At 23.5% G+C, this 23820-nt stretch overlaps 9 protein-coding genes across 9 annotated transcripts; 4 read left to right on the forward strand and 5 right to left on the reverse strand.

Annotated features, from left to right (window-relative positions):
• Positions 1-11: 11 nt before the first annotated feature.
• On the forward strand, positions 12-2384 carry PVVCY_0803170 (conserved Plasmodium protein, unknown function; the record flags this gene model as incomplete). Its single annotated transcript, XM_008627118.1, has 1 exon — positions 12-2384. One exon carries the CDS (start codon positions 12-14, stop codon positions 2382-2384), a length of 2373 nt encoding a protein of 790 aa, XP_008625340.1.
• A 671-nt stretch (positions 2385-3055) lies between these two features.
• On the forward strand, positions 3056-3868 carry PVVCY_0803180 (conserved Plasmodium protein, unknown function; the record flags this gene model as incomplete). Its single annotated transcript, XM_008627119.1, has 1 exon — positions 3056-3868. The coding sequence occupies one exon, from the start codon at positions 3056-3058 to the stop codon at positions 3866-3868; it is 813 nt and encodes a 270-aa protein (XP_008625341.1).
• Positions 3869-4269: 401 nt separating this feature from the next.
• PVVCY_0803190 (gamma-tubulin complex component, putative) lies at positions 4270-7992 on the reverse strand (the record flags this gene model as incomplete). Its single annotated transcript, XM_008627120.1, has 1 exon — positions 4270-7992. The coding sequence occupies one exon, from the start codon at positions 7990-7992 to the stop codon at positions 4270-4272; it is 3723 nt and encodes a 1240-aa protein (XP_008625342.1).
• A 1389-nt stretch (positions 7993-9381) lies between these two features.
• Positions 9382-10830, reverse strand: PVVCY_0803200 (mitochondrial-processing peptidase subunit beta, putative; the record flags this gene model as incomplete). The annotated part of the gene is made up of 1 exon (XM_008627121.1): positions 9382-10830. One exon carries the CDS (start codon positions 10828-10830, stop codon positions 9382-9384), a length of 1449 nt encoding a protein of 482 aa, XP_008625343.1.
• Positions 10831-12418: 1588 nt separating this feature from the next.
• Positions 12419-13161, reverse strand: PVVCY_0803210 (conserved Plasmodium protein, unknown function; the record flags this gene model as incomplete). Its single annotated transcript, XM_008627122.1, has 2 exons — positions 12419-12604; positions 12745-13161. The coding sequence occupies 2 exons, from the start codon at positions 13159-13161 to the stop codon at positions 12419-12421; spliced, it is 603 nt and encodes a 200-aa protein (XP_008625344.1).
• Positions 13162-13906: 745 nt separating this feature from the next.
• PVVCY_0803220 (delta tubulin, putative) lies at positions 13907-15976 on the forward strand (the record flags this gene model as incomplete). The annotated part of the gene is made up of 1 exon (XM_008627123.2): positions 13907-15976. The coding sequence occupies one exon, from the start codon at positions 13907-13909 to the stop codon at positions 15974-15976; it is 2070 nt and encodes a 689-aa protein (XP_008625345.2).
• A 78-nt stretch (positions 15977-16054) lies between these two features.
• Positions 16055-17177, reverse strand: PVVCY_0803230 (conserved Plasmodium protein, unknown function; the record flags this gene model as incomplete). Its single annotated transcript, XM_008627124.2, has 4 exons — positions 16055-16717; positions 16828-16874; positions 16961-17039; positions 17145-17177. The coding sequence occupies 4 exons, from the start codon at positions 17175-17177 to the stop codon at positions 16055-16057; spliced, it is 822 nt and encodes a 273-aa protein (XP_008625346.2).
• Positions 17178-17969: 792 nt separating this feature from the next.
• Positions 17970-19622, reverse strand: PVVCY_0803240 (histidine--tRNA ligase, putative; the record flags this gene model as incomplete). The annotated part of the gene is made up of 1 exon (XM_008627125.2): positions 17970-19622. The coding sequence occupies one exon, from the start codon at positions 19620-19622 to the stop codon at positions 17970-17972; it is 1653 nt and encodes a 550-aa protein (XP_008625347.2).
• Positions 19623-20739: 1117 nt separating this feature from the next.
• PVVCY_0803250 (TFIIH basal transcription factor complex helicase XPD subunit, putative) lies at positions 20740-23535 on the forward strand (the record flags this gene model as incomplete). The annotated part of the gene is made up of 1 exon (XM_008627126.2): positions 20740-23535. The coding sequence occupies one exon, from the start codon at positions 20740-20742 to the stop codon at positions 23533-23535; it is 2796 nt and encodes a 931-aa protein (XP_008625348.2).
• Between the last annotated feature and the right edge of the window lie 285 nt (positions 23536-23820).

Here is a 23820-nt window from a genome sequence, read left to right on the forward strand (position 1 = left end):
ATGTGTAGAAAATGAAATGGAGGTTGTTTGTTTTCCTTTTTATTATTTGTCTCAATGTAGTAATAGGAAAGGAAAGTAGCAGATTAAACAAGTTGGAGTGTCAAGGAATTTTTATAAATAAAGAAAAAGAAAATGAAATAAATATTTTGGAAAACAATTTTAATAACTCTTATTATGTTATATATAAAAATGGAAGTGATGGGATATATAATTCAAATGAACATTTTAATGGCTTATCAATTTTTTTCAAAAATAAAAAAGAAAATTATGAGCATGTTAAGAAAAGTATATATTTGAGTTTGTTGAAAAAAATATATTACTATCCTTTATGGAAATTAAATTATTTAAAAAAAAAAAGACAAAATAATTATTTTTTTACTGACCATGACAAAATAAGTAGTACATCATCAGACACTTCTACAGATGCTATAGAAATGTATTTATCAATTTTAGCAAAGAATATAAATAGTTTATATGTTAGTGATAAAGATATGGTTAAACTATATGAGGGGTGTACCAACTTTTTGGAATTTGATAAGGTGGATAAGGTGAATAAGTTGAAAGACTTGGAAATAAACAAAGAAAATGTTGTAAATAGTAGAAGTAAAAAAAATGTTTACAAAATATGCAAACACTGCTTGTCCCATAAGTACATGCTATTAAACTGGATTGATGATGAGTATTTTAAAAAAAAAAGTAAAGAAAAATCGAACAATTTTAGTGACAAACATAGGGAGGGTGAAAATTTTGAAAAAAAAGATGTATGGTCATTTATGTATGTATCAAAGACTGATTTAGTAAAAGCTCGATTTTTATTTTATATTAAAAATTATTTTTTTAAAATATTAGAAAAAAAAAATAAAGAAATATACACCCTTTTTAGTTCATTAATAAAAATGAAAATACTTAAAGATGTAAATGTATCAAAGTTTGTAGAGAAGAGGGAAAATGGACAAGGTGTAGTTAATCATATTTTTCAAGTATCTTTTAATATGTACACAAAAAATTATAAAACAATTGATAGCTTGTCATTTTTTTTTTCAAAATTTTCATGCAAAGATAAAATGAATAAAACATTTTTTACAAACAGTTTTTTAAATAACAATATTTATGTATATAGAAATGGAGAGAATGATTATCAAATAAGTTACTTCAATTGGATTTACAAAGTTGGTATAGAAACAGGATTATATTTTTTATCATTTATATATTTGAATGTTTCTAATTTTAATTGGGATGCTTTGAAAAAAATGGATGTACATCGAAACAATTCAAGAAGTTGTAAATTTCTTTTGCAATATGAACTTGATAATATTCCAGTTTTGTTCCGAGATAATTTATTTTTTAAAGATGATTATGTAATGTATAAATCAGACAGATGTGAATTAATTTTAAACAAAGGAATAACAAATGTTGATATATATAAAGAAATAAAAAATGAAGGTATTAATAAAAGTACCAAAACAAATATAGATATAATATATTCGAAAAAGTATGTACCGAATACAGATACATGTAAAGCTATAGTAGTTGAAATGTTTTCTAATAATATTATTGTTGATCCAGAAAAAGTAAAAGGAATAGATGTAACTTTTACAAATACAGAAAATCATAAAGATAAATCTGTACATATAATATCTAAATATTATCATAAAAAATTATCAAACAACTTTGAAGAAGAAAAAAAAAATTATTTGACAAGATTTTCATATGATATACCTATTGATACAAGATATGTATCAACTTGTTATTCAGACAATATAAAATATAATACTAAAGAGAATAACAATTTATGTAAAAATTATGATGTTGTACTTATTTCAAATGGTAAACTATTTTTAAGTTGTGATAGCCAAAATGAAACCAATACAAACATGATAAAAAATAATAACTTTAGCATATACGCTGATGTAAAAAATGTGTATATATATGAGGAAGAAGATATTATATCAATACACACATTAGATTATTATATTTTCATGAATGAAATTTCATTTTACTCTCTTTGTTATAATTCGGATAAGGACATGAAAAACCATAAAGTTGATCAATCTAATTATAGTGATGATCTAAATATAAAAAATTTTATTTATGCCAGAACACCAAATAGTGAAATAAATAAAAAACAGAAAATATTTAATTTTTATAAAATTCATTCAAATAAAAAATTTGACTATGATGCTATTGAAATAAATAATTTACAAAAAATAAATACTCCAACATATTTTGACATAATTTATAAAAAGCCATATTATTTGGATGTTGCTTATGTTTATTCTATCCCTAGAGGGAATGCAAATTATTATTACATTTTATGTATTTCTTCTTTTGTTTCAATTTCTCTTATTATATTTACTTTTTATTTATGCTATAAATTTTCATAACACTTTTTTGCAACCACCTAAAGAGTAGGCAATTCTATTGGGATGCCAAGGGGAAATTGCAAACGACAGTCATACGATAAGCTATATATATACTAATTGTTTACCGTTTTTTCTTTTTTTTTAAAGGGATTATTATCATTGTTTTTCTACATTTGCTACATTATTTTACTTTTTTGGTGATTATTTCCTTTTGGAAAGAATTTATTTGCTTATGAGCTGCGTATTTTTTTGTTTTTTCATGCGGGTTGGCCGCAGTTTTTGTTTTGCACCGCCGAGCTAGCTAAACTTATAGAAAAAAAAAAAAAATAATAAAATTTATTAACACTAACTGATTTTTGCATGAACATGTTAATAAAATATGAAAAAAAAAAAAAAAAAGATTAAAGAATGTTTAAAGGGGAAAAAAGGAATATTGTAAATGTATATGTATGTATAAAAAATGTTTATTGGGAAATGATGATAGATTTAAGAGCTGTGTAAGGTTTATATATTTTTATGTTTAATCATTGTTATATATAGTACATGTATAACATTTTTGTTGCATATGTGTGAACAGAAGAATTTTAAATAAGTTTGTTTGAAATATAAGGTAATGCATGATTTTGTGGAATCCAATAATTTGAAGAATGTATAATAAGAAGATTATATAACTAAATGAGGAAAAGGACAAAATGAATTGTGTAAAATTAAAGAATTATTTTGGTATGTTAGTTGGAAGATGTAATAATTTTTTAAAAATAAATAAGTTTAATATACATGTTATGTTTACTAATGAACATCGAGCTTATAACAAATATCTACATTTTAAAAATATGATGGAAACAAAAAATAGTAGCAATAAAATAGTATTGATAGATATAGAAAAAGAAGGAGATAAATATATGCGAAAAAAAATAAACAACAGTATGATTATAGGTGTTTTATTTACATCAGTAACCATTGGATTAGTTGAATTAAATATAATACCTAGTTTATTTGGGTTGTTTACATCAATAGGAATAATAATTTTTTATATAATTTATTTTATTTTTTATAACTCTATAATATTAAGAGCTGTATTAGACTATCAAAATAAAAGTTTATTATTATATCCATTTATGATTTTTAAAAGAACAAATTTAAAAAAACAAGTAATTATATCTCTTCATGAAATTCAAAAAATTAATAAAATTAATAACTATATACAAATATATTTAAAAAAAAATAATAACCAAATAAGCCATAAAGGAATACCTAGTTTTTTTTCATTCTTTAATAATATATTTCCTATGCATATGCCTAGATATACATTATCAAAGACAACTAAAGAAAGAGAAAAAAATACAGATATATTATACCCCTATGATTATAACAATTTAAATATATCAGTTTTTAATAAAAATCCAACTTCTTTTAAAAATGTTCCAACTATAAAAAAGACTGAACAAGGATATCCCTTAAATTTGATAGAAGAAAATATTTTAATTTCTCTCCTCAAGTTGTAATATGCTATTCTTTCAAAATAGTTATGTATATTCACTAATTAGGATTATTTTTATAAGGTTTGCACACAAGTATTGCTAGCTTTTTTTTTTTTTTTTTTTTCGAGCTATTTATGACCGTGTCAGGATAAGTTTTGGTTAGTTGCCATACAATGAAGGGAAAACAAAAAAATAAATGGCAATAAAATTGAAAGGAAATGTGTGAAAAAAAGAAATTAAAAATATGTTTAAATTAAAACGTACACATTTATATGAAAGTTTACGGGGGAGAACAAAGGGGGTACTAAACATGAAATAGTCAAAAAAAAAAAAAAAATGAAATAACGGGTAAATAAAAAAGTAATGCCAAATAAGGAATGAGGATGGAAATTGTCTGAACGTGCAGGCATAAATTAAGAATCTAGCTACTTGTTTATCATGTTTATTTGTTTAGAAATATTTAGCTTCATATTTTTTTGTGAATCCATAATTTTTGAAATATTTACATAATAAAGATTAAAATCAAGACGTGAAGCTAAAAGACGAAGAGAATATAATTTATCTCTTTTTGTATTTTTTGAATGCATATATAAATATTTGTTTTCACTAAGTAAAAGACAAATAAATTTGTAAATATAATTTCTATAATATTTTAGTAACATTTTAATATCTTTAATAGTTTTTTCACCAATAATATTATAATTTATATAATTATTAATATAATCTATATCTACATCATTCATTGTAGGATCTGTATTTGGTTCTGCATTCTGATCATTCCTTTGTTGTCTTTTTTTTTCGGTTAGTGATTTAATATCAGAATAATTTTCACAAACTGTTGATATTAATGAACTTGTCAAATTTATAAAACGAGAAATAATATCTAAAATTTTATTTAAACAAATGAGTGTTTCATTTTCCATATTTTTTGGAGGAATAGTATCCGCTTGATTTCCTAAGTTGTTTTTTTCATTTTGGCTAGTTTGTGTATTTTCATTTTTTGTCGGAGAACAATTAGAATTAATGTCGTTAGAGAAAGATGATGCTAAGTAATTATTTGTATCTTCTTCAAATGTATTACTAAAAGGAGTTCCACTAATATTATCTAAATTTTGAGACAATTTAGAATTTAACATATCCGTATAATTTCCAAGAAATAAATCAAATTGAATTTGAGTTACATAATTGTAATGCTCATGTATTAACATATCTAAATCGTTACATGTAAAAATTTTTTTTTTAAATTCATACCAATTCATATCTATAACATCATAATAAAAATATGATAAAATATTTTGAATAAAATGAAACATTTCATTTCTTATAATATTACAATGTGTAAAAACAGAATTATAATAAATTAAATTAATAATTTTAAATAGATGTGTAAATAAATACCATATATTTGATAGTTCACATTGTATTTTTTTTAACTTAATTAATAATACATTTATACTTTTATATATATTTTTAATTTTATTTGTAAAAATAATATCTAATGGTTTTTCAACTACAAAATCTAATACTAAAATATCCCATCCTATATCTCCTCTTTTTGCATTAAACTTTTCAATAATTAATTTTTTAATTATATTTTTATTTGATGTAAAAATCGAAGATGATTTTATGCATAACTCTAGTTTATTATTTAGATAATGTCTTTTTAATTCCTCTGCATTCATATATAAATCTGTCTTCATGCTCTCAAAAATGTTTTCAAATAAATCACCATCAACTAAAAGAATGAAATGCCTAAATGCTTTGAAGTGTTCATATAATCCATACTGTTTTATAAGTAGTGAAAATAGTTCTTGATTTTTTTTTTTAGATATATGTTTTATATAATTATCTACATTTTCTACATAAGTATGGAAATCATTGATGGAAAATATATCTGTATTAATTGGAATTGAAGACGATCTATCAAAAAAATCATATTTATTTTCTTGTTCAAATTTAATATCAGGCATAGTATCAGTAACACCCCAATTTACAGACTTTGTATTATTAACACTAAGATAGTTTAAAAGGTATACACATTTTCCGGTTAGTAAAATTTTTTTAGCTGTTGTTGTGGTGAGAAATAATGGAATATTATTCATATCTATTACAAATTTATACATCCATATTTGTTCAGATGTAACATTATTATTTAAAGAAATAAAAGTTTCTTTATATTTATCTTTTAGTATTCCATTTTGAACCCATTGTTTTAATATTAAATTTATGGGCTTAATACATTTTTGTAAAATTTTTTTATAAATTTTTTCTTCATCATAATCATAAACTTGTGATTTTGAATATACAAAAGATAAAAATTGACATCCTGTAGATCTTTGTGATTCATCAATGACATTTACTAATACTCTTAATATTTTATATGACTCATGTAATAATGCATATAATACTTTTATTCCTATATATACAGTATTTTTATGTATATGTTCATTAATTTCACTTTCAATATGTGATAATAATTTATAATATTCATTAAGATATTCTCTAACTATTTGATACAATGCATCTATCACTAGACTCCCTTTTCTTCTGCCTAAAATTTGTGTATTATATTTCATTCCATCTTTTGTTACACTATCTGTATGTCCATGATCTAGTTCGCTTCCTTCACTACTAAACCCGTCATCGATATTATTTGGACTATTTGAGCTATCCCCCATATTCATATTTTCTGACTGTATAAGGGCTACAGTTTCTGTTCTTTCTTGAAATGGATTGCTAGACATACCATCTTCTTCAAAGTTGTCAAAATAATTTGAAGTGTTATATGAAGAAGTTCCTTCACTAGCCATTTCGTTTGTAGAAATATTAATATATTTTTGTAACTTACGAAATAGTATACCTACTTTACTTATGGTAGTAATAAAATGATGCATACCCATACTTACTTTCCTATTACAAACACAAAAAGCATTTTCTCTTTTATTAAATTTTATATATTCACCATTTATTCCTTGAAGTGGATATATTAAATCTCTTAATAATAAATTTTCATCTATATCTAAACTATTAAATTTATTGTTCAATATAATTGTTGCAAATATACTTTTATTCATGAAATTTTTTTTGTGAATTATATCATTTTCTACAACTGTTGTTACAGTTTTTGTTTTTAATTGATTTGATTCAGTTTCAGTAATACTATTATTTTGTGTTCTATTGATAGGAACAATATTTTGCTCATTATATAAATTAGTTACATTATTAGCTTGTTCTACTATTTCATCGGATTTAATAAGTCTATTATTATTTGATTTATTTTGATTGACAGTATTATTAGATATTTTTAGACGTGTTGTGTTTGCCTCGTTTTTTTCAACATGTTCATTTTGTTTATTTGTGTCTGGTACTATTTGTCTATTATTTAAGTTTGTAGTTAGATTAATATGTGTAACTTCATTTTCTCCAACTTCATCTTGATACATTTTAAGTTTTAAAAGTATATGAAGTATATATTTATAATTAATTTTACTATCCTCCAATTTTTTTAACATGACCCTTATTTTGTTTAATGTTAAGTTACTATTTTTTAAACAATAATATTCAATATCATGTTTTATATTTGTAGTTTCATTATAATCTAAAATATTATAATTTATAAGTGACGATAATATTTTATTTAATTTATATATTAAATGTTTAACTAGCATTTTTTGAATTTCTTCATTAAAATGTGGAGTATTTAGAGAGCTTGAATTATGTTTGTTATTTATTGTAGCTATTTTTTTTGCTATAAAAAATAAATATTTAGCAAAATGAGTAATACTTTTAAAATTTTCTGTATTTTTTTCATCTAGCTTTTTTGATATTTTTGTTAAGGTAGTATTATTTTTAACATTTTCCGTGTCTCTTGTAATACCACTTGTTTCGGCAACTGTATAATTTTCTCCATTATTTATTACTGTTACTTTTTTTTGAATATGTTGATCAGGATTTTGTTTTTGATATTGTATTTCATTTTTATTTCTAATTAATCCAGTGCTTGGTCCATTTTTATTGTAATAATTTTCTTTATATGTATATGTATTATTTATATTACTAAAATTGTGTGTGTTTTTATTTTCACCTGACTCGTTCATATATTCTGGGGAGCCAGGTGTGTTTGGATTGAAATTAGGATTTAAACTCATCGCTATCACAAATTCGTTTCCCTTTTATCAGAGTGACATATATGGCTAGATAAAGGAATGTGCATACGTATGTGTATGTGTGAGGAGGAAAAGGTTTATGTACAGTACATGCACATTATATGATTATGCAAAAGTTTATGAACAGTCATGCATATTATATGATTATGTAAAAGTTTATGAACAGTCATGCACATTATATGATTATGTAAAAGTTTATGAACAGTCATGCACATTATATGATTATGTAAAAGTTTATGAACAGTCATGTAGATTATACGATTATGCAAAAGTTTATGAACAGTACATGCATATATGTACATATATATATGCATGAGCAATGTTTTTTTTAAATTTTAAATGAATGAAATGAGATGAATTCTGATTAATTATAAGCTAATTGAAATAGTCAATTTACTTCATAGCCTGTTATATATCCCTTGAACTATTTCATCATATTTGTTTGTATATTTTTACACATATATTTTGTTTATTTATGTTATAATTTTTTATTTTTTTATCGTGTTATAAATATTTTATTTTGCTATATTTTTTTTTTAGCATTACATTGCCTTTGTATGCTCCTTTTTCGTCGCATTTTTCTTTGTCCATGCTTCACCTATATTTAAATTTTTTTTTTTTTAATTTACTTTATCATTTTTATCTTTTTTCTTCTTTTTTTTTTCGCTTTTTTTTATTTACATTTTTTTTTCTTTTTCTTCTTCCCTCATATACTGCACACACTCATCATTACACCCCTTTAGCTGAGGAGCAAAAATAGTTTATATAATCCATTCTTAAAATAAAAAAAAAAGTAGTTAGATATATTATATATATTTAATTTATGTGTATGAAAAAAAGGGGTAGGAAGAAAGAAATGAATAATTGATAGGTATTCAAAAAAAGTAAGGGGAAAAAAGTTTTTATACATGCTCTTTTATAGTCTTCTTTGAAGAGGCTTTTTTTCAAGGGCACATTTAATTGCCCTTCGTTTTGCATTATGCATATAAAATATGTATTGGCTTATTGTGTTATATTGTATTTGTTTTGTTTTGATATTTGCAAACCCATGTGGTGACAAGTTTGTATGAGGAGAGAAAAATTATGGCATGGTATATTGTGGATTAATATTGTAGCCATTTTCGAATGATAAAAATATGGATGTACTGTGCAGGTAAAAGAGACGGTGAAATGATTGGGTATAGTTCTATTTAAATGGAGAATATTTTGAAGTTTTTTTTATTTAAAAATAATTTTTATTTTGGAACATTTTTAGTAAAAACTACATATATGCATATGAAATGTGTTTAGAATAAAAAATAGAAATTAAATCGAATAAAAAAGTAAAAAAAAAAAAAAAATAAATAATATGTGTGAATGTGTATAACCTGACTAATATCGAAGCCAGTATGTTTTTTGTCTGAGATCAAAATATTGAGGCATGCCATGTAAAGCGCCCATTGCAGCAACTGCTATGTCGCGATCATGTAAATATTTCCATGCAACTCTTTTAACTTCTTCAGCATCAATTTCATTTAATCTCATAATAAATTCTGCTAAACTAATTGGTCGTCCATATACAAGTATTTGTCTGGAAATTTCTTCTGCTAAAGTTGATGAAGATTCAAACATACTAATAAGTTGTGTTTTTAAATGTATTTTGGCTAGTTCGACTTCTTCATCTGTTATAGAATAACTTAAAGAAGTAATTCCAAACATGAGTTCCCCAACTGCATGTTCAACAGCTAGTTCATCACATTGTACATAAAAACCGAACAAGCCAGTATTGTTATAACATGTATTGAATGAAGTAAAATAGTCAGCACATCCTACTGTCATTTTATTAGATATATTATTAATTGTTCTATTTGCTGATAATTTCCCAGGTACAATACCTTCTTCATTTTTTTTGTAGGTTCCTATTATGCATTGCATTAACATAAATGTGATTGAATCTGATGAAGTCCAAGGGACACCTTCAAAAGCTACAGCTACATGAGCATTGGGTCCTGAATCATCATCTCTTATTATAATTTCTGATCCACAAAAAAATGGTTTTACTTTATCGAATTCTTTTTTAAATATAAGACCTTTTTCATCTTGAGGTTTAATATTAGAAAAATTTTCTTCTACTAACTTTACAATTTTATCATGTTCTACATCCCCAACAGCACATAAAACCATTCTATCTGATGTATAATTTTTTTGAATATAATTTAATATATCATTCCTTTTCATATTTTTAATATTTTCTACTGGTCCTAAAATAGTATATCCTAATGGATGATCTCTAAATGCAGTCATATGCAATTTATCAAAAATAACTTCATCTGCTGATTTTTCAACTTCTTCCATTTCTCTTAAAATGACATGTTTTTCCATTTCTATTAGTTTTTCATCGAATATACTATTTGTTAATATATCACTTAATAATTCAATACACCATTTAACATCATCTTTAAAACATTTAAAATAATATCCTGTTTGTTCTCTAGCTGTATATGCATTTAAATGTGCTCCCATATTTTCTATTTCTTTTTCTAATTGGACTCTATTTCTTTTATTTGTTCCTTTAAAAATCATATGCTCTAAAAAATGGGCTACACCATTATTTGCATTATTTTCATATTTACTTCCACTACTTATCCATAATCCGATAGTAGGGACTTCACAATTATTTTTTATGGTTGCTACTTTCATTTTATTTGGCAATTCTGTAATTTTACTTAAAGGTTGATTTTTTATTTCTTCCATCAAATTTGATGTACTATATTTTCGAGAATATGCCATGCATCCCTTGAGTTGGTTACCCAAGGTATTACGAATTTTTTTCCCTAACATTTTACCCGAAGTTACATTAGTGTTGTTTGTAAATGTATAGGAACTTTGTAAATATTTTACAATAAATAAAAATATGTTATTATATAATATTCATAGGAGTAAGCTGTTCCTACATGAATATATTTCTTACTAACTATTTTTTGAAAAAATTTTGTAACATAAATATGTATATAAATATTTATGTCAAACAGGGAATACCACAACTTTCTGTTTATCTGATATATGCAGTGATATTAACTCTTATGTTGGTTTAGCAATTTAAAGAAGTCTGATTGCTTAGGGCTTGCTAATACGAGTTATATCTATACATACGTGTTGCATTTATATGCTATATACTGCTTATGCATGGCTTTTTTTTATTTTTGTCGCGGTGGCTTGACCATATTTGGGCTCTCAAATTGTTCAAGAACCCTGATATACGGAAAAAATGGCAAATAAAAAGGGGCAAATAAAAAGTGAGGAATAAAAAATGGTGAATAAAAGTGGGGAATAAAAAATGCTAAGTGAACATGTGCAGATTGCGATAAAATAACTTAAAAAAAATAAAAGATTTAAAAAAAAGTTATGCAAATAAATATTTCAACACGAAATATGTAAAAGCATAGAACAAGAATATATTAAAAAAATATAAATTTACAAAATAATTTATATATATAAAAAGTGAGGAAACTGGAAAAAAAAAATTCAATGATTAAATAGGGTTACATATTTATATGCGTAAAATAAAATAATGATACATTTTTTAGCATTATAATATGTGCACATTTATTTGTAGTAACTTATGAAAATTTGTAATAATATATTTCCTTAAATTATATATTTATTATATTTAATAAAATAGGAATATTAGATTTTTTATAATTATTTGTGGTTTGAAAAGTCCCTTTAAAATGACAAGCGAAAAATGTGCATATATACATATGCTGTATATTTATAAGTAACTAAATTAATATTTTATGAAATATCATGAGCCAATAGTTAATTTAATTAAACTGGGTAATTCTCTTAATATGCTAATAAATTTACAAACTTTATAAAATTATACAATATTGCCATTCATATATATAATGTATATAGAATTGGGTATAGTTTTATTTTGCTAATTATTGAAAAAGTGTATAAAAATCATAATGAAAATTATTATTTTATAAAAATGAAAACAATTAAATACAGACTTACAAAAGTTGTGTGTATATGCCTGTCATATATCCATATATATAGTATAACTTAAATATTGTTGTAGATTTTGTGAAAATATACAATTTTTTTTTATAAAATTATGTACATACATGGTATTTAAGAGGGTTACATAAAAGTTTTTATGAACGTTCATATTTAAAAATTACAATAATTTTTTTAATTTATTTTTCTCTTTCTTTATTTTTCTTTTTTATAAATAAAGTGGTATATATCTTATGGAATAAAAAGTGAAAATAAAAGTCTTTATACTTTTCTTTTTCAATAATTATTCATATATTAATACACAAAATAAAACAACAATTGTGAGTGTAGCCCATACATTCACAAATAAAAAAAAAAAAACAGCTAGCTAAAATGTGCATATATTTTTATGACTTAAAAAAAAAAATCATGTATCTATAGACTTAATTTTTAATAGAGGGGTGTGAATAATGATATTATTTAATGAAAGAAATGCATTTTCAACATATAATAATTGTATATTATTTTCTTTTTTATAATTTATTAATGTTCCTTTAATATTCCATTTGCTGTCTTTTGCTTCCTTTAGCTCGTTCAGCGTTTCGATCATTGCCTGACAAAAAAAAAATATTGTTCATATGTTCATGCAAATAAAATTATAAAATAGCTATTCGATGATCTTACAAAAGAAACAGCATTTAATCTGAAATATAATGGTGAAAATATATAGTATTAAATATGTTTGCTCATTACCATCTGAAATGAATAAAGCATTCTATTGTATAAATTAAGACTTATAATATTTTTTTGAAGGTAAAAATTTAAAATATATATTAAAGATTCTGCTATAGTGAAATTTAAATGAATATCATTTATAATGGGAATTTTTTTATGATAGCATTTTCCGTTAAATTTATTTCTATTTATACAAATATATTGGTAGGTGTCGCCATTTTTATCGTCACTATTGTTTGGATTATGGCTTATTGGGATAAGTTCACTTTTATTTGATTCTTCCTTTGAAATAGTAGAACTAGCTAAATGTTCATTTTTTTTTTTCCTTTTATTATTTAAGCGTTTACATTCATTCGAATGTTTTATTAGTGGCGATGGGAGTGTCCCTTCATGTATATTTTCATAAGTTTGCAAAAAAAATATTTTCTCATCCATGAGATGAAATACAAAAATTGTTCATATGGGAGTTTGGCTAGTTAAAAAAAATATTAAGAAATGGAAAAAGGAACAATATCATGTGTGTACCTATAAAAAGTAATGGGGCTATATGCATATGCCTTCATACTAAGGTGTAATGGGTAACTTCTAATAATCAGTTTTCCATAGGTTTATTTTAATAATCCTTTATGTAAATTTATTTAATTTACTATTACAATCATTATATTTTTATTAATTTTTCATTTCTATTTGTTATTATATTTTTTATTTTTATTTTAATTTTTCCTTCACGGTGCTTTAAGCCCTTAATATAAATTTCGCAAAAAAAAAAAAGTAAGAAAATTTTCCATGCGCACACATCAAATAGTTTGGAAATATGATCCTAAAGGTGGACAAAATTTCGAAAACAGTATCATTAATTTTGTAAAATTTTTAGTTTTATTTATTTAGTTCCTTATTTTATTTTTTCTCTTTCTCCATATAGCCATATCAATTTCTATTTTTTGTGCTAGCCAAAATGAAGTATTGACTTAAAAAAAAAAATTAATAAAAGACAAAAAATATTAAATTTTGATAAGTTTAAGAGAAAAAATAAATGCATAGAGTCATATGTGGATACTTGAAGGGATATATATATGTAGCTCGAGAAAATAAAGTTAAAAAATACGACATGTGTATGGAGGTAAGATATAAAAAAAGTAAATAGAAAACAATTATAAAAGAGATAAGGATATAAAAAACAATGGGTGTTTTAGGTGTGCAGATTGGGCAATGTGGAAATCAAATAGGAATGGAATTTTACGACAGTATTTATAAACATATTATGAGTTGTAAAAATGGAAGTTTAAAAAATAAATTAATTAATATGTATTTCGATGAAGAATGTGAATATGATAATAACATATTTCCTATAATAGAATATGAAGATTTTACAAGTAATAAAAATATTAAAGGACATATAATAAGTCCTGATATTTCAAATGTAAAATGTTTAAATAATTATACTGCAAGGTGTATATTAATAGACATGGAACCAAAAGTAATCGAAAATTGCCTGAACGGCAATAAATTTGATAAAAATTCTCCTGACTATAGTAATTATATTTTAAAAAATAAAAATAAAAAATATGAACAAGCAAGAAATTATGAATTTGGTAAATATGACAATGAATGTGTGAGGATAAGCAATTTTGATAAAAGCCAGAAATATGTCTGTGGATTAAATGAATATTATGAGCCAACAAATAATTTTATAAAAATATTTGACAAAAAATGTAATATTATAAAGTCAATTGATAATTATAAAAATGATGAAATGGAAAATAATTCCCAAAAGTTTGATGATAATAATGTAGTTAATACATCGTCTTATTCGAAAATGTACAGCATTAATCAGTGGAAGTATAACAAAAATAATGTGATTTATGGCCTGAACGGGTCAGGTAATAATTGGTCCTATGGATTTAATGTACATGCAAAAAATATATGTGAAGATTTTTTAAATTTAATAAATAAAGAGTTAGAAAAAAATAATAATAACAACGAATGTATAGATAATATAATATTATTTCATAGTTTAGCAGGTGGAAGTGGTAGTGGAATAAGTTCATATATATCATATATTTTAAAAGATGAATATCCAAAAATAAATTTATTTAATATATGTGTTTTACCATATACTTTTGGTGAAATAAGTGTACAAAGCTTAAATACGATATTATGTTTATCGTCTATTTATGAGGTTTCAGATTGTGTTATGGTTTTTGAAAATGATAAATTTGAATTAATGTGTAAAAAAATAAATGGGGGTAATATTTCAGGAGACACAATAGGGTATTCATCAAATTCTTTTGGAAGTATAGATACAAATAATATTAACAAATATATATGTCAATTTCTTGTACATACATTAGGACTACCAATTGATTATAGTTATTTAAAAAATAATAATTATTATAAATATTCAAATTTTATGAATTCAATAGTGTCTGATTTATGTTGTCATCCTAATTATAAATTAATATCAACTAGATATCTTCCACAAGTATATAAAGAAAATCTAAAGTTTGAGCAGAATACATTTAATATGTTAATAAAAAGAATGCATAAGATGGTTATAAATGGAAATATATTAGATTATAGTGTAGGTAATTCTAAAGATAGTGCAGAGATGACTAGCCATTTTAATAATTATATGGATAGCTATTTTCCAAAAATTTCTGAACAAAATTTAAGAAATAATAATATATTTCAAAAAGTTGATAATATTCCTATACATTTAAATGAAAATATAAGTAAATCATATGTAGATAAAAAATTAAATTCTATTTTTTTATGTAGTGATAATAATAATACAAATAAATATCAGCAAGCAAAATCAAGACATACTTATAAAATATTTAATAAAAATACTAATTTAAAAAATATACAAGATAATATAAGTTCAACATATTTCAACCACAATAATGTTATTTTTAATTCAAAAATTATAATGCGTGGAGAAATTAATGAAAATATAAATCTTAATTTATTTAAAAATAATGTTTTATATAGTAAAAGATCATTAAACCCTATAGAAGTTTATATTGATGAAAATAAATATTTTGGCAATAATAGTTTAGCTATGTTATCGAATTGTTTAACTCCTATACCGGGTTTAAAAAAAGTTTTACAAAATGCTAAAATGTTATATTCCACAAATGCTTATATATATCAATATAACAACTATGGAGTGACAAACGACAACATCCATAATTCCCTTATGGCGGTTGACCAAGTTATTAATTCATATGAAAGTTTGTCTTGCGAGTAGTGTGACCTTTGTTTTGATTGGGGGCAGTACTACTGATTTTTTTTTTACTTTTTTTCGTTGAATGTATACTTGACTGAGTTATGTTTCCTGGTTTTGCTTGAAAAAATTAATGAACTGCTGAAACTGGGATAAGTCCTGTTGTTTTGATTGGGTATTATCTTTTTCTTTTTTAATATGACTTTTTTCTAGATTTGGATTTCGATTAGTATTAGTAGAATTGTATGGTTTGTTGACTGGTTGATGTGCAGAATTTTGTTCATAATTTAAGGGGTTACCATAATTACGGGGATTATTTTCTTTTGCTCGTAATATATTATTATTGGGCATATTTTTTTGATTGTTATATTTATTAAAATTATTGTTAGTATTATTTTTATTATGATTTATATATTCAAAATTAGTGTCATTATTTTTTGTAAAATTCGTATTTTTAAAATTTCGATTTTTTATGTCTTGTTCATATAATAATTGATTATCAATATTTGTTTTAAAATTATTATCATCATAAATATTATCATAAGTTTCTATTTTATAATTTTTCTGTTTTTCTAATCTTTTATCTATATGTTTTTGTATCCATTCTTTAAAAGTTTGTTCATTAAAATTGTAATTAAACCACATGCTTTTATCTTGATGATGGATCCAGGGTTTTTCTTTGGTATAATCATATTTCATAAAAACTTTATTTTCTTTTGTTGCCTTTTGTACTTGAAGCTCCATATCGACCTCTTGTTCTTTCTTCTGCACAGACAGAAAAAAAAAATTTATTTCATTATGGATTGTTATTACATTTTGTTAAAAATATTATACTTATTTATAGTCCATTTAGCTATAAATGTATTTTTTCATACCTCAGCTTCATTTTGGGGATAATCACTTCCATTCAGGCTTGCTATATCTTATATTGTCAAAGAAAAAAAAAACAATAAAATTTATGTTGATATAAAAATTGAAATGACCAATTAATGTTCTTTATTTTCTTACTTTCATTTCCTTCCTTTTTGGCTTCTTCTCTATAAAAATCGTCGAAGTTGGCCTCGGTAGAATTTCCATACACGATAACCTTTCATTGTGAAAAGAAAAAAATTGATAAAAATATATTGCATGTGCAGGCATAAAAGGGGGCTAAACATAAAACTACTAAGTAATGGTATTTGAAAAAACAAACCTGTATTTTATCGTCGTCATCACTATCTTCCATGTCTTTTATTTTTATTAATTAACAAATATGGGAATTCTGTTGCCTTTGTTTGCATATATTTCTAACATATGTTCTTATTTTATTATCATATGTTAATTACATGTATTGTTCATATGTATATGCATTATATTTATAACCTTCACAGTAAAACAAAAAAAAATTGGTTAAAAAGCTAGCAGTGGAATATTTTCGATTTTTATTTTGACATGCTTACATATTTGTATAGTAAATATGACATATATGGGATATGCTTACAAAATTATTTTCTATTATTTAGTCCCATGAATATTCATCGTATCACTATTAAAAAATATATATTTTTTTTCATTTTTTACTATATTAATATATTTTATAGAAAAAAAAATATTACATGTACCGTTAATGCGGAAAGGTAAAAAATATAGCTAATTTAATTTTATTTTTATGAACTGTTCATAAAAATGGTTGAAAAAAAAAACTTAATTGTACCAAATTAAAAGGTATATTAGGATGAAACATATTGAATTTACATTAAATAAGTTTTAAGGTTTTGAGTAAAAATATATATTTCATTTTAATATTATTTAACAAATGAGATATTAAAAAGGAAACAAATTTACAAAAAAAAAATGCATATAATAGAGCAAGCTTTTTATGGCATGTACAGGTATAAAAAAATAATAAAATAATATGGTGAGTCAATATGACAGCCAAAATGGAATAAATTATTGCTGTGCAGGTGGTATTTGAACAAATATTGGTAGAAGGGACTCATCGAAACTAGATTTAGGAGGTGTACAAACATGTAACATGCTAAATGGAGGAATAAATAGAGAGTATATTCTCTAAATTGACAATCTGTTGGTGTCCTGTTTTTAAATTTTTTAAAATAAAATTGTTTTCTTCATTCTCTTGACAAAATAAAAAGTAATCTGATTTTAAAGAGTTGGCTTTTTTTAAAGCTTTTGAAAGGGTTAAATTATTTTGCAATAATGTATAAATTTTAATATTATTCATTCTAAGAGTGTGTAAGATATCGTAATATTCTTTATATTTATCATTTTTTAATTTTATATTGTCATTATTTATGTTTGGAAAGAATGATACTATATTAATAGTTTCATCAAATGTGTTAGAAGTATTTTCTTTATTAAATAATATTTCAGATATAACTACATCGCCCATACCAAATCCTACTGCCGGTATGTTTGTTTTGTTTAATATAAAATCATAACGTCCACCACCACATATTGCTCTATTAATTTTATTTTTATAAAAAATTTCAAAAATAGTATTTTTATAATAGTCTAACCCTCTTACTGTTGGTAAATCCAATTTGAAATATGTGTGTAAATTTAATTTTTTGAAATAGTTTAATATATTTTTAACAGAATTATCATTGGAAATATTTGGATTAAAATTAAAAAATATTTCCAAGTCATCAACTGTCTTAATATTATAAATAATATTATTAAAATTGTTTATATCATTATATTTTATAAATGGTATATTTTTTTGTAATAACAATTTAAAATTATATTTTGAAATTTTATTATATTTATCAAGTATATGTAAAATATTGTTTACAACAATTTCGTCTATTTGTTTTTGAGAGTAATAATGTAATAATGAATTTTTAAAAACTTTTAATATAATAGATTTTATAATTTGTTTATTATTAATTTTAATTATAATATCTTTATCATATAATTTTACTTGATTAAAAAATGTTAATAAAATAGTAAATAATTCAATTTCAGCATTTATATTATTAATTCCAATTATATCCATATTCCATTGATAATGCTCTCTTTTACGATAATTTGAAATTTGCTCATATCGGAAGCATTGACCAATCGTACACATTTTAAAAGTCTTTTTAAAGTTTTGTAACATATATTGTTTTTGATTAATATTTTTATGTCTACAATTGATGTCACACCTTTTGGAATTATTTAGTTCTGAAATATGAGAGTTAGTACAATGACAATTGTCCTTACATGTGAGCATATTTGTTTCTAACTTTTTTGTTAACCCACCATTTTTGAAAAATAAATAATTAATTAATTGTGGTGTTATTTCTGGACGTAATATTAAATGCCTTTTATTTTTAATAAAATCATAATATTCATTTATATTAGTTTTTTGAAAAAGTCCATAATTTTCTAATACTGGTAAATCATAAAAAGTATATGAAAATTTTCGTGCTATGTCTTTCCATATATTAAATAAATATTCTCTTTTTTTATATTGTGTATGATCAAATGTTCTTATCCCTTTTATACTATTAACTGAAATAATTTTTTTATTTTCTCGTAATTTCTGTTTTCTATTATTAGCTATATTATTTATAAAGAAAACTTGGGGTTTATTTTGGCTGTAAATATCTCTACATAAAAAATGAGCTCTTAAAAAAATCACAAACAAAAGGAAATATTTTAAACTGGACTTTTCGAATGACCACATGGGGATCCTTCATGTGTCCGTCGCTTTTTTTAATTTATTTTTAATGAAATTGTTTCAAACATTTTTAGAAAATCAAATTGCTTGTTCAAAATTTTTATATTGTAATAGGGAAATATTTGGGAGGAAAATATATTTGGAAAATACGAGAGGAAAAAAAAAATATAGCCAAAAAATCAAATAATAAAAAAAATATTTCATAGTTACATAATCGCTAGCTGAACGAAGTTCTATTAAATAATTGAGAGAACAACCTTAATTAATTTGGATAATTTATGGACCCTTTTCATATTGTACTGCACATTATGTTGCTACTGTAGGATAAAATTGAATTTAACTCCTTCGTGCTTGATTAGATATTTATAAAAATATATGCATGTATTATTAGCATGTTTAAAGGCACAGCTTGTGCTTTGTTTTATTGATAATGGTATTTTTAATTATTATATTTTTTTTATTATTTTTAATTTTATTTTTTGTATATCTTAAGAGAATTTAATTTATCCATTTTAATTAAAAAATATAATTTTTTTAAGTTTTGTAGAGTAAAAAAATAAGGTAGTGAAAAGGTTTGACGTGGGAATATATGAATATATTTTTTAAATGTTTTTTTCGTTTTCATTTCCCTTTTAAAGGATATAAAATGATGGTATACTGACACAATTTCAATGAAAGTATAGAATAAATGGGATGAAAAATGAGCTGAAATAGATCAGGCGGCAAAACAAGCCAAATACACATTGTAATTTTAAGGAAAAAAAAATAAGAAAAAAAAATTATTACTTGTGCATGTATTTTTAATGAAATGCATGAACAGTCAGAAAAAAAAGAGTGAAGAGTGATGTTAAGTTATTAACATATATTAAATATATAATTTGTTTTATATACACATGGATGGATTTATAAGAAGACAAGGATAAGTAAAAAGGGGATTATTGTAATTTTTTATAAAGTTTTTTGATATTTTTTTAATGTAAATGTAGAAAATATAATCATGGTTGTTTTTAATTTGGACAATTTGGAAATTTTTTTTCCATACGATTATATATATCCTGAGCAATATGCATACATGAAATATTTGAAAAAAACATTGGATAATGAAGGGCATTGTGTTTTGGAAATGCCTACGGGTACTGGAAAAACTGTGGCAATTTTTTCTCTCATAACTTCGTATCAGTATTATAAAAATGATGACAGTAAATTTATTTTTTGCACACGTACTGTTGCCGAAATGGAAAAATCATTAATTGAATTAAAAAAGGTTATAAATTATAGAATAAATATAATAAAAAAACGGAATGAATTGTCAGAACAAATTGTAAAGACTGATATAAAAGAGGATAGTGATATGATAAGGAATGAATATAAGGATGAAGAAGGAGATAATGGATGGAGTAGGTTTGGCAAGAACAGTGAAATATTAGCAATGGGTATTAGTGCTAGACGTTGTATGTGTGTAAATGAAAAAGTGTTATTAAAACATGAAAGAGAAAAGATTGATGAAGAATGTCATAAATTAACAGCTACATTTGTTAGAGAAAAAAAATATATAAGTAAAAAATTAAATAATTATTCCAATAGTAATATTGATAGAATATCTGATTTTATAATAAAAAATAAGCATCATATAGATATGGAAGATTATTTTAGTATTTATAATTCAAAAAATAGTATTAGTGAATATAATGATTTAGGTTTATGTGGTTATTTTGAAAATTATAAAAAAGATTTTGTATACGAATTAATTGAACCTGGTGTGTATACAATTGAGGAATTAAAGACATTATGTAAAAATTATAAAAATCGTGAAAATATGAATGCTCCGATATGCCCATATTTTTGTGCAAAAAAAATTATTGAAATAGCTAAAGTTATTGTATTAAATTATCAATATATAATTGATCCTAAGGTTTCAAAATCTATATTTTTAGGCAAAGATATAAATAATCGAGTAAATTATAAAAAAAATGATATAATTGTATTTGATGAAGCTCACAATATTGACAGTGTATGTTTAGAAGCATTGAGTGTTAATATTGATCGATCTATACTAAATAAGGCATCAATGAATATTACAACTTTATTTAAAAAAATAGAAAAATCAAGAATCGTTAATGAGGATAAGTTGAGGGAAGAATGTTACAAAATATTAAAGAAGATTAAATCAGGAAAGGAAGAATATAATTCAATGTTAAATAAAAATGGAGAGCCAATTGAATCAATAAATAGTGGCAATAAACTGTTTAGTGAAAATAGAGGGGATATGTTTACACAATTAAGTAGTGGAAATGAAAATAACGACAACAATTTAGAGTCTCAAAATAAAAAAAATCAGCAAGATGAAATATACTTTGACGAAGAAATGAATTTAGTGTTTCGAGGACTCATGGGGGAAGAGCCTAATAATAAGGAGGGGGATGACATTGAAAAACTTACAGATAAGGTAATTATAGATGATTTAAAAAAAATATTAAACATTGATGATAAGGAGAATGATGATGTAAAGGATAAGGATAAGGACAAGTCCAATTTAGAGGAAATAAATTATAGTCCGCTTTTAATGGAGGATATTATAAAAAATGTAGTGATGCCAGGAAATATAAGAAAATCTGAACATTTTTTAAATTTGATGAGAATAGTAGTAGTTTATTTAAAAAAATATATAAATATATATGAAGTAACATCTGAAGGTCCATTATCATTTTTATATAAATGTGAAAAAGATACAAAGTTAGATACATCTTTTTTTAAATATAGTTTTGATAGATTAAAAAGTTTATTAAATGCATTACAGGTAGTGGATACTGATGATTATTCATCATTAAATGTAGTATGTAATTTTTGTACATTAATAGGTAATTATTTTAAAGGGTTTATAATAATATGTGAGCCATATCCTGAAGCAACAGGAATTTATGACCCGGTCATACAATTTGCATGTTTAGATTCATCAATTGCAATGAAATCTGTATTGAATAGATATAAATCCGTTGTTTTAACAAGTGGTACTATAACCCCTCTTGAGCTTTATCCAAAATTATTAAATTTCAGTACAGTATTAACAGCATCATTTCCTATGTCCTTTGATAGAAATTGTGTATGCCCTCTTATTGTAACAAAAAGTTCTGATTTGATTCCATTATCTTCTCAATATTCATTACGTAATGATTTAAATGTAATTAAAAATTACGGTTTTTTATTAGTAGAGATGTGTAAAAATATACCAGATGGTATAATCTCTTATTTTCCTTCATATATATATATGGAGCATGTTATGTCAACATGGTATGAGTTAGGAATAATATCAAATATATTAGAATATAAATTAATATTTATTGAAACAAAAGATATAGTATCAACAACAATTGCATTACATAATTTTAAAAAAGCATGTGACTTAGGAAAAGGAGCCGTTTTTTTATCAATTTGTAGAGGTAAAATAGCTGAAGGTATTGATTTTGATAAGCATTATGGGAAGTGTGTGATTTTATTTGGTATACCATATCAATATACATTATCAAGAATATTAAAAGCAAGACTTGATTTTTTAAAGGAAACATATAATATACAAGAGAATGAATTTTTAACTTTTGATGCGATGAGACAAGCTTCTCAATGTGTAGGAAGAATTATAAGAAATAAAAAAGATTATGGTATTATGATTTTTTCTGATATTAGATATGCAAGGAATGATAAAAAAGGTAAATTGCCACCATGGATTATTAAATGTATGGATGTATCAAATATTAATTTAACTATTGGAGCCGGTGTAAGTATTTCTAAAAAGTTTCTTCTTAATATGTCTCAAGAATATAAAGAGACTGATCAAACTAAAATATCACAAGTTATTTTGCAAAACCCTAGCAAATGTTGGGATATAGTTAAATCCGTTCTCAATATGGATGATTTCATTTGACCCCCAAAAATGTGAAAAAAAAAATTTTCATTCATGGGTTTATTCATGAGTTTATTTATGCCCTTTATGGCGACATTTTTTTTTTTTTTTACATACATTTTGAAACGTTAAACATAGGCAAATGTTATTGCCATTTTTTAAATTGTTAATTTTAAAATGATAAATGGCTAGCTGGCTAGCTAGTTAATAGTTTTTTTCATTGTTTGGAATAAATTGGTGGTGAACATGCAAGGTAAAAAAAAAAGTTGGTGAAAAAATATGGCTAGTAACAAAACAGTGTGTGAA

The sequence above is a fragment of the Plasmodium vinckei genome (genome assembly GCF_900681995.1).
Source record: "Plasmodium vinckei vinckei genome assembly, chromosome: PVVCY_08".
Lineage (NCBI taxonomy): Eukaryota > Apicomplexa > Aconoidasida > Haemosporida > Plasmodiidae > Plasmodium > Plasmodium vinckei.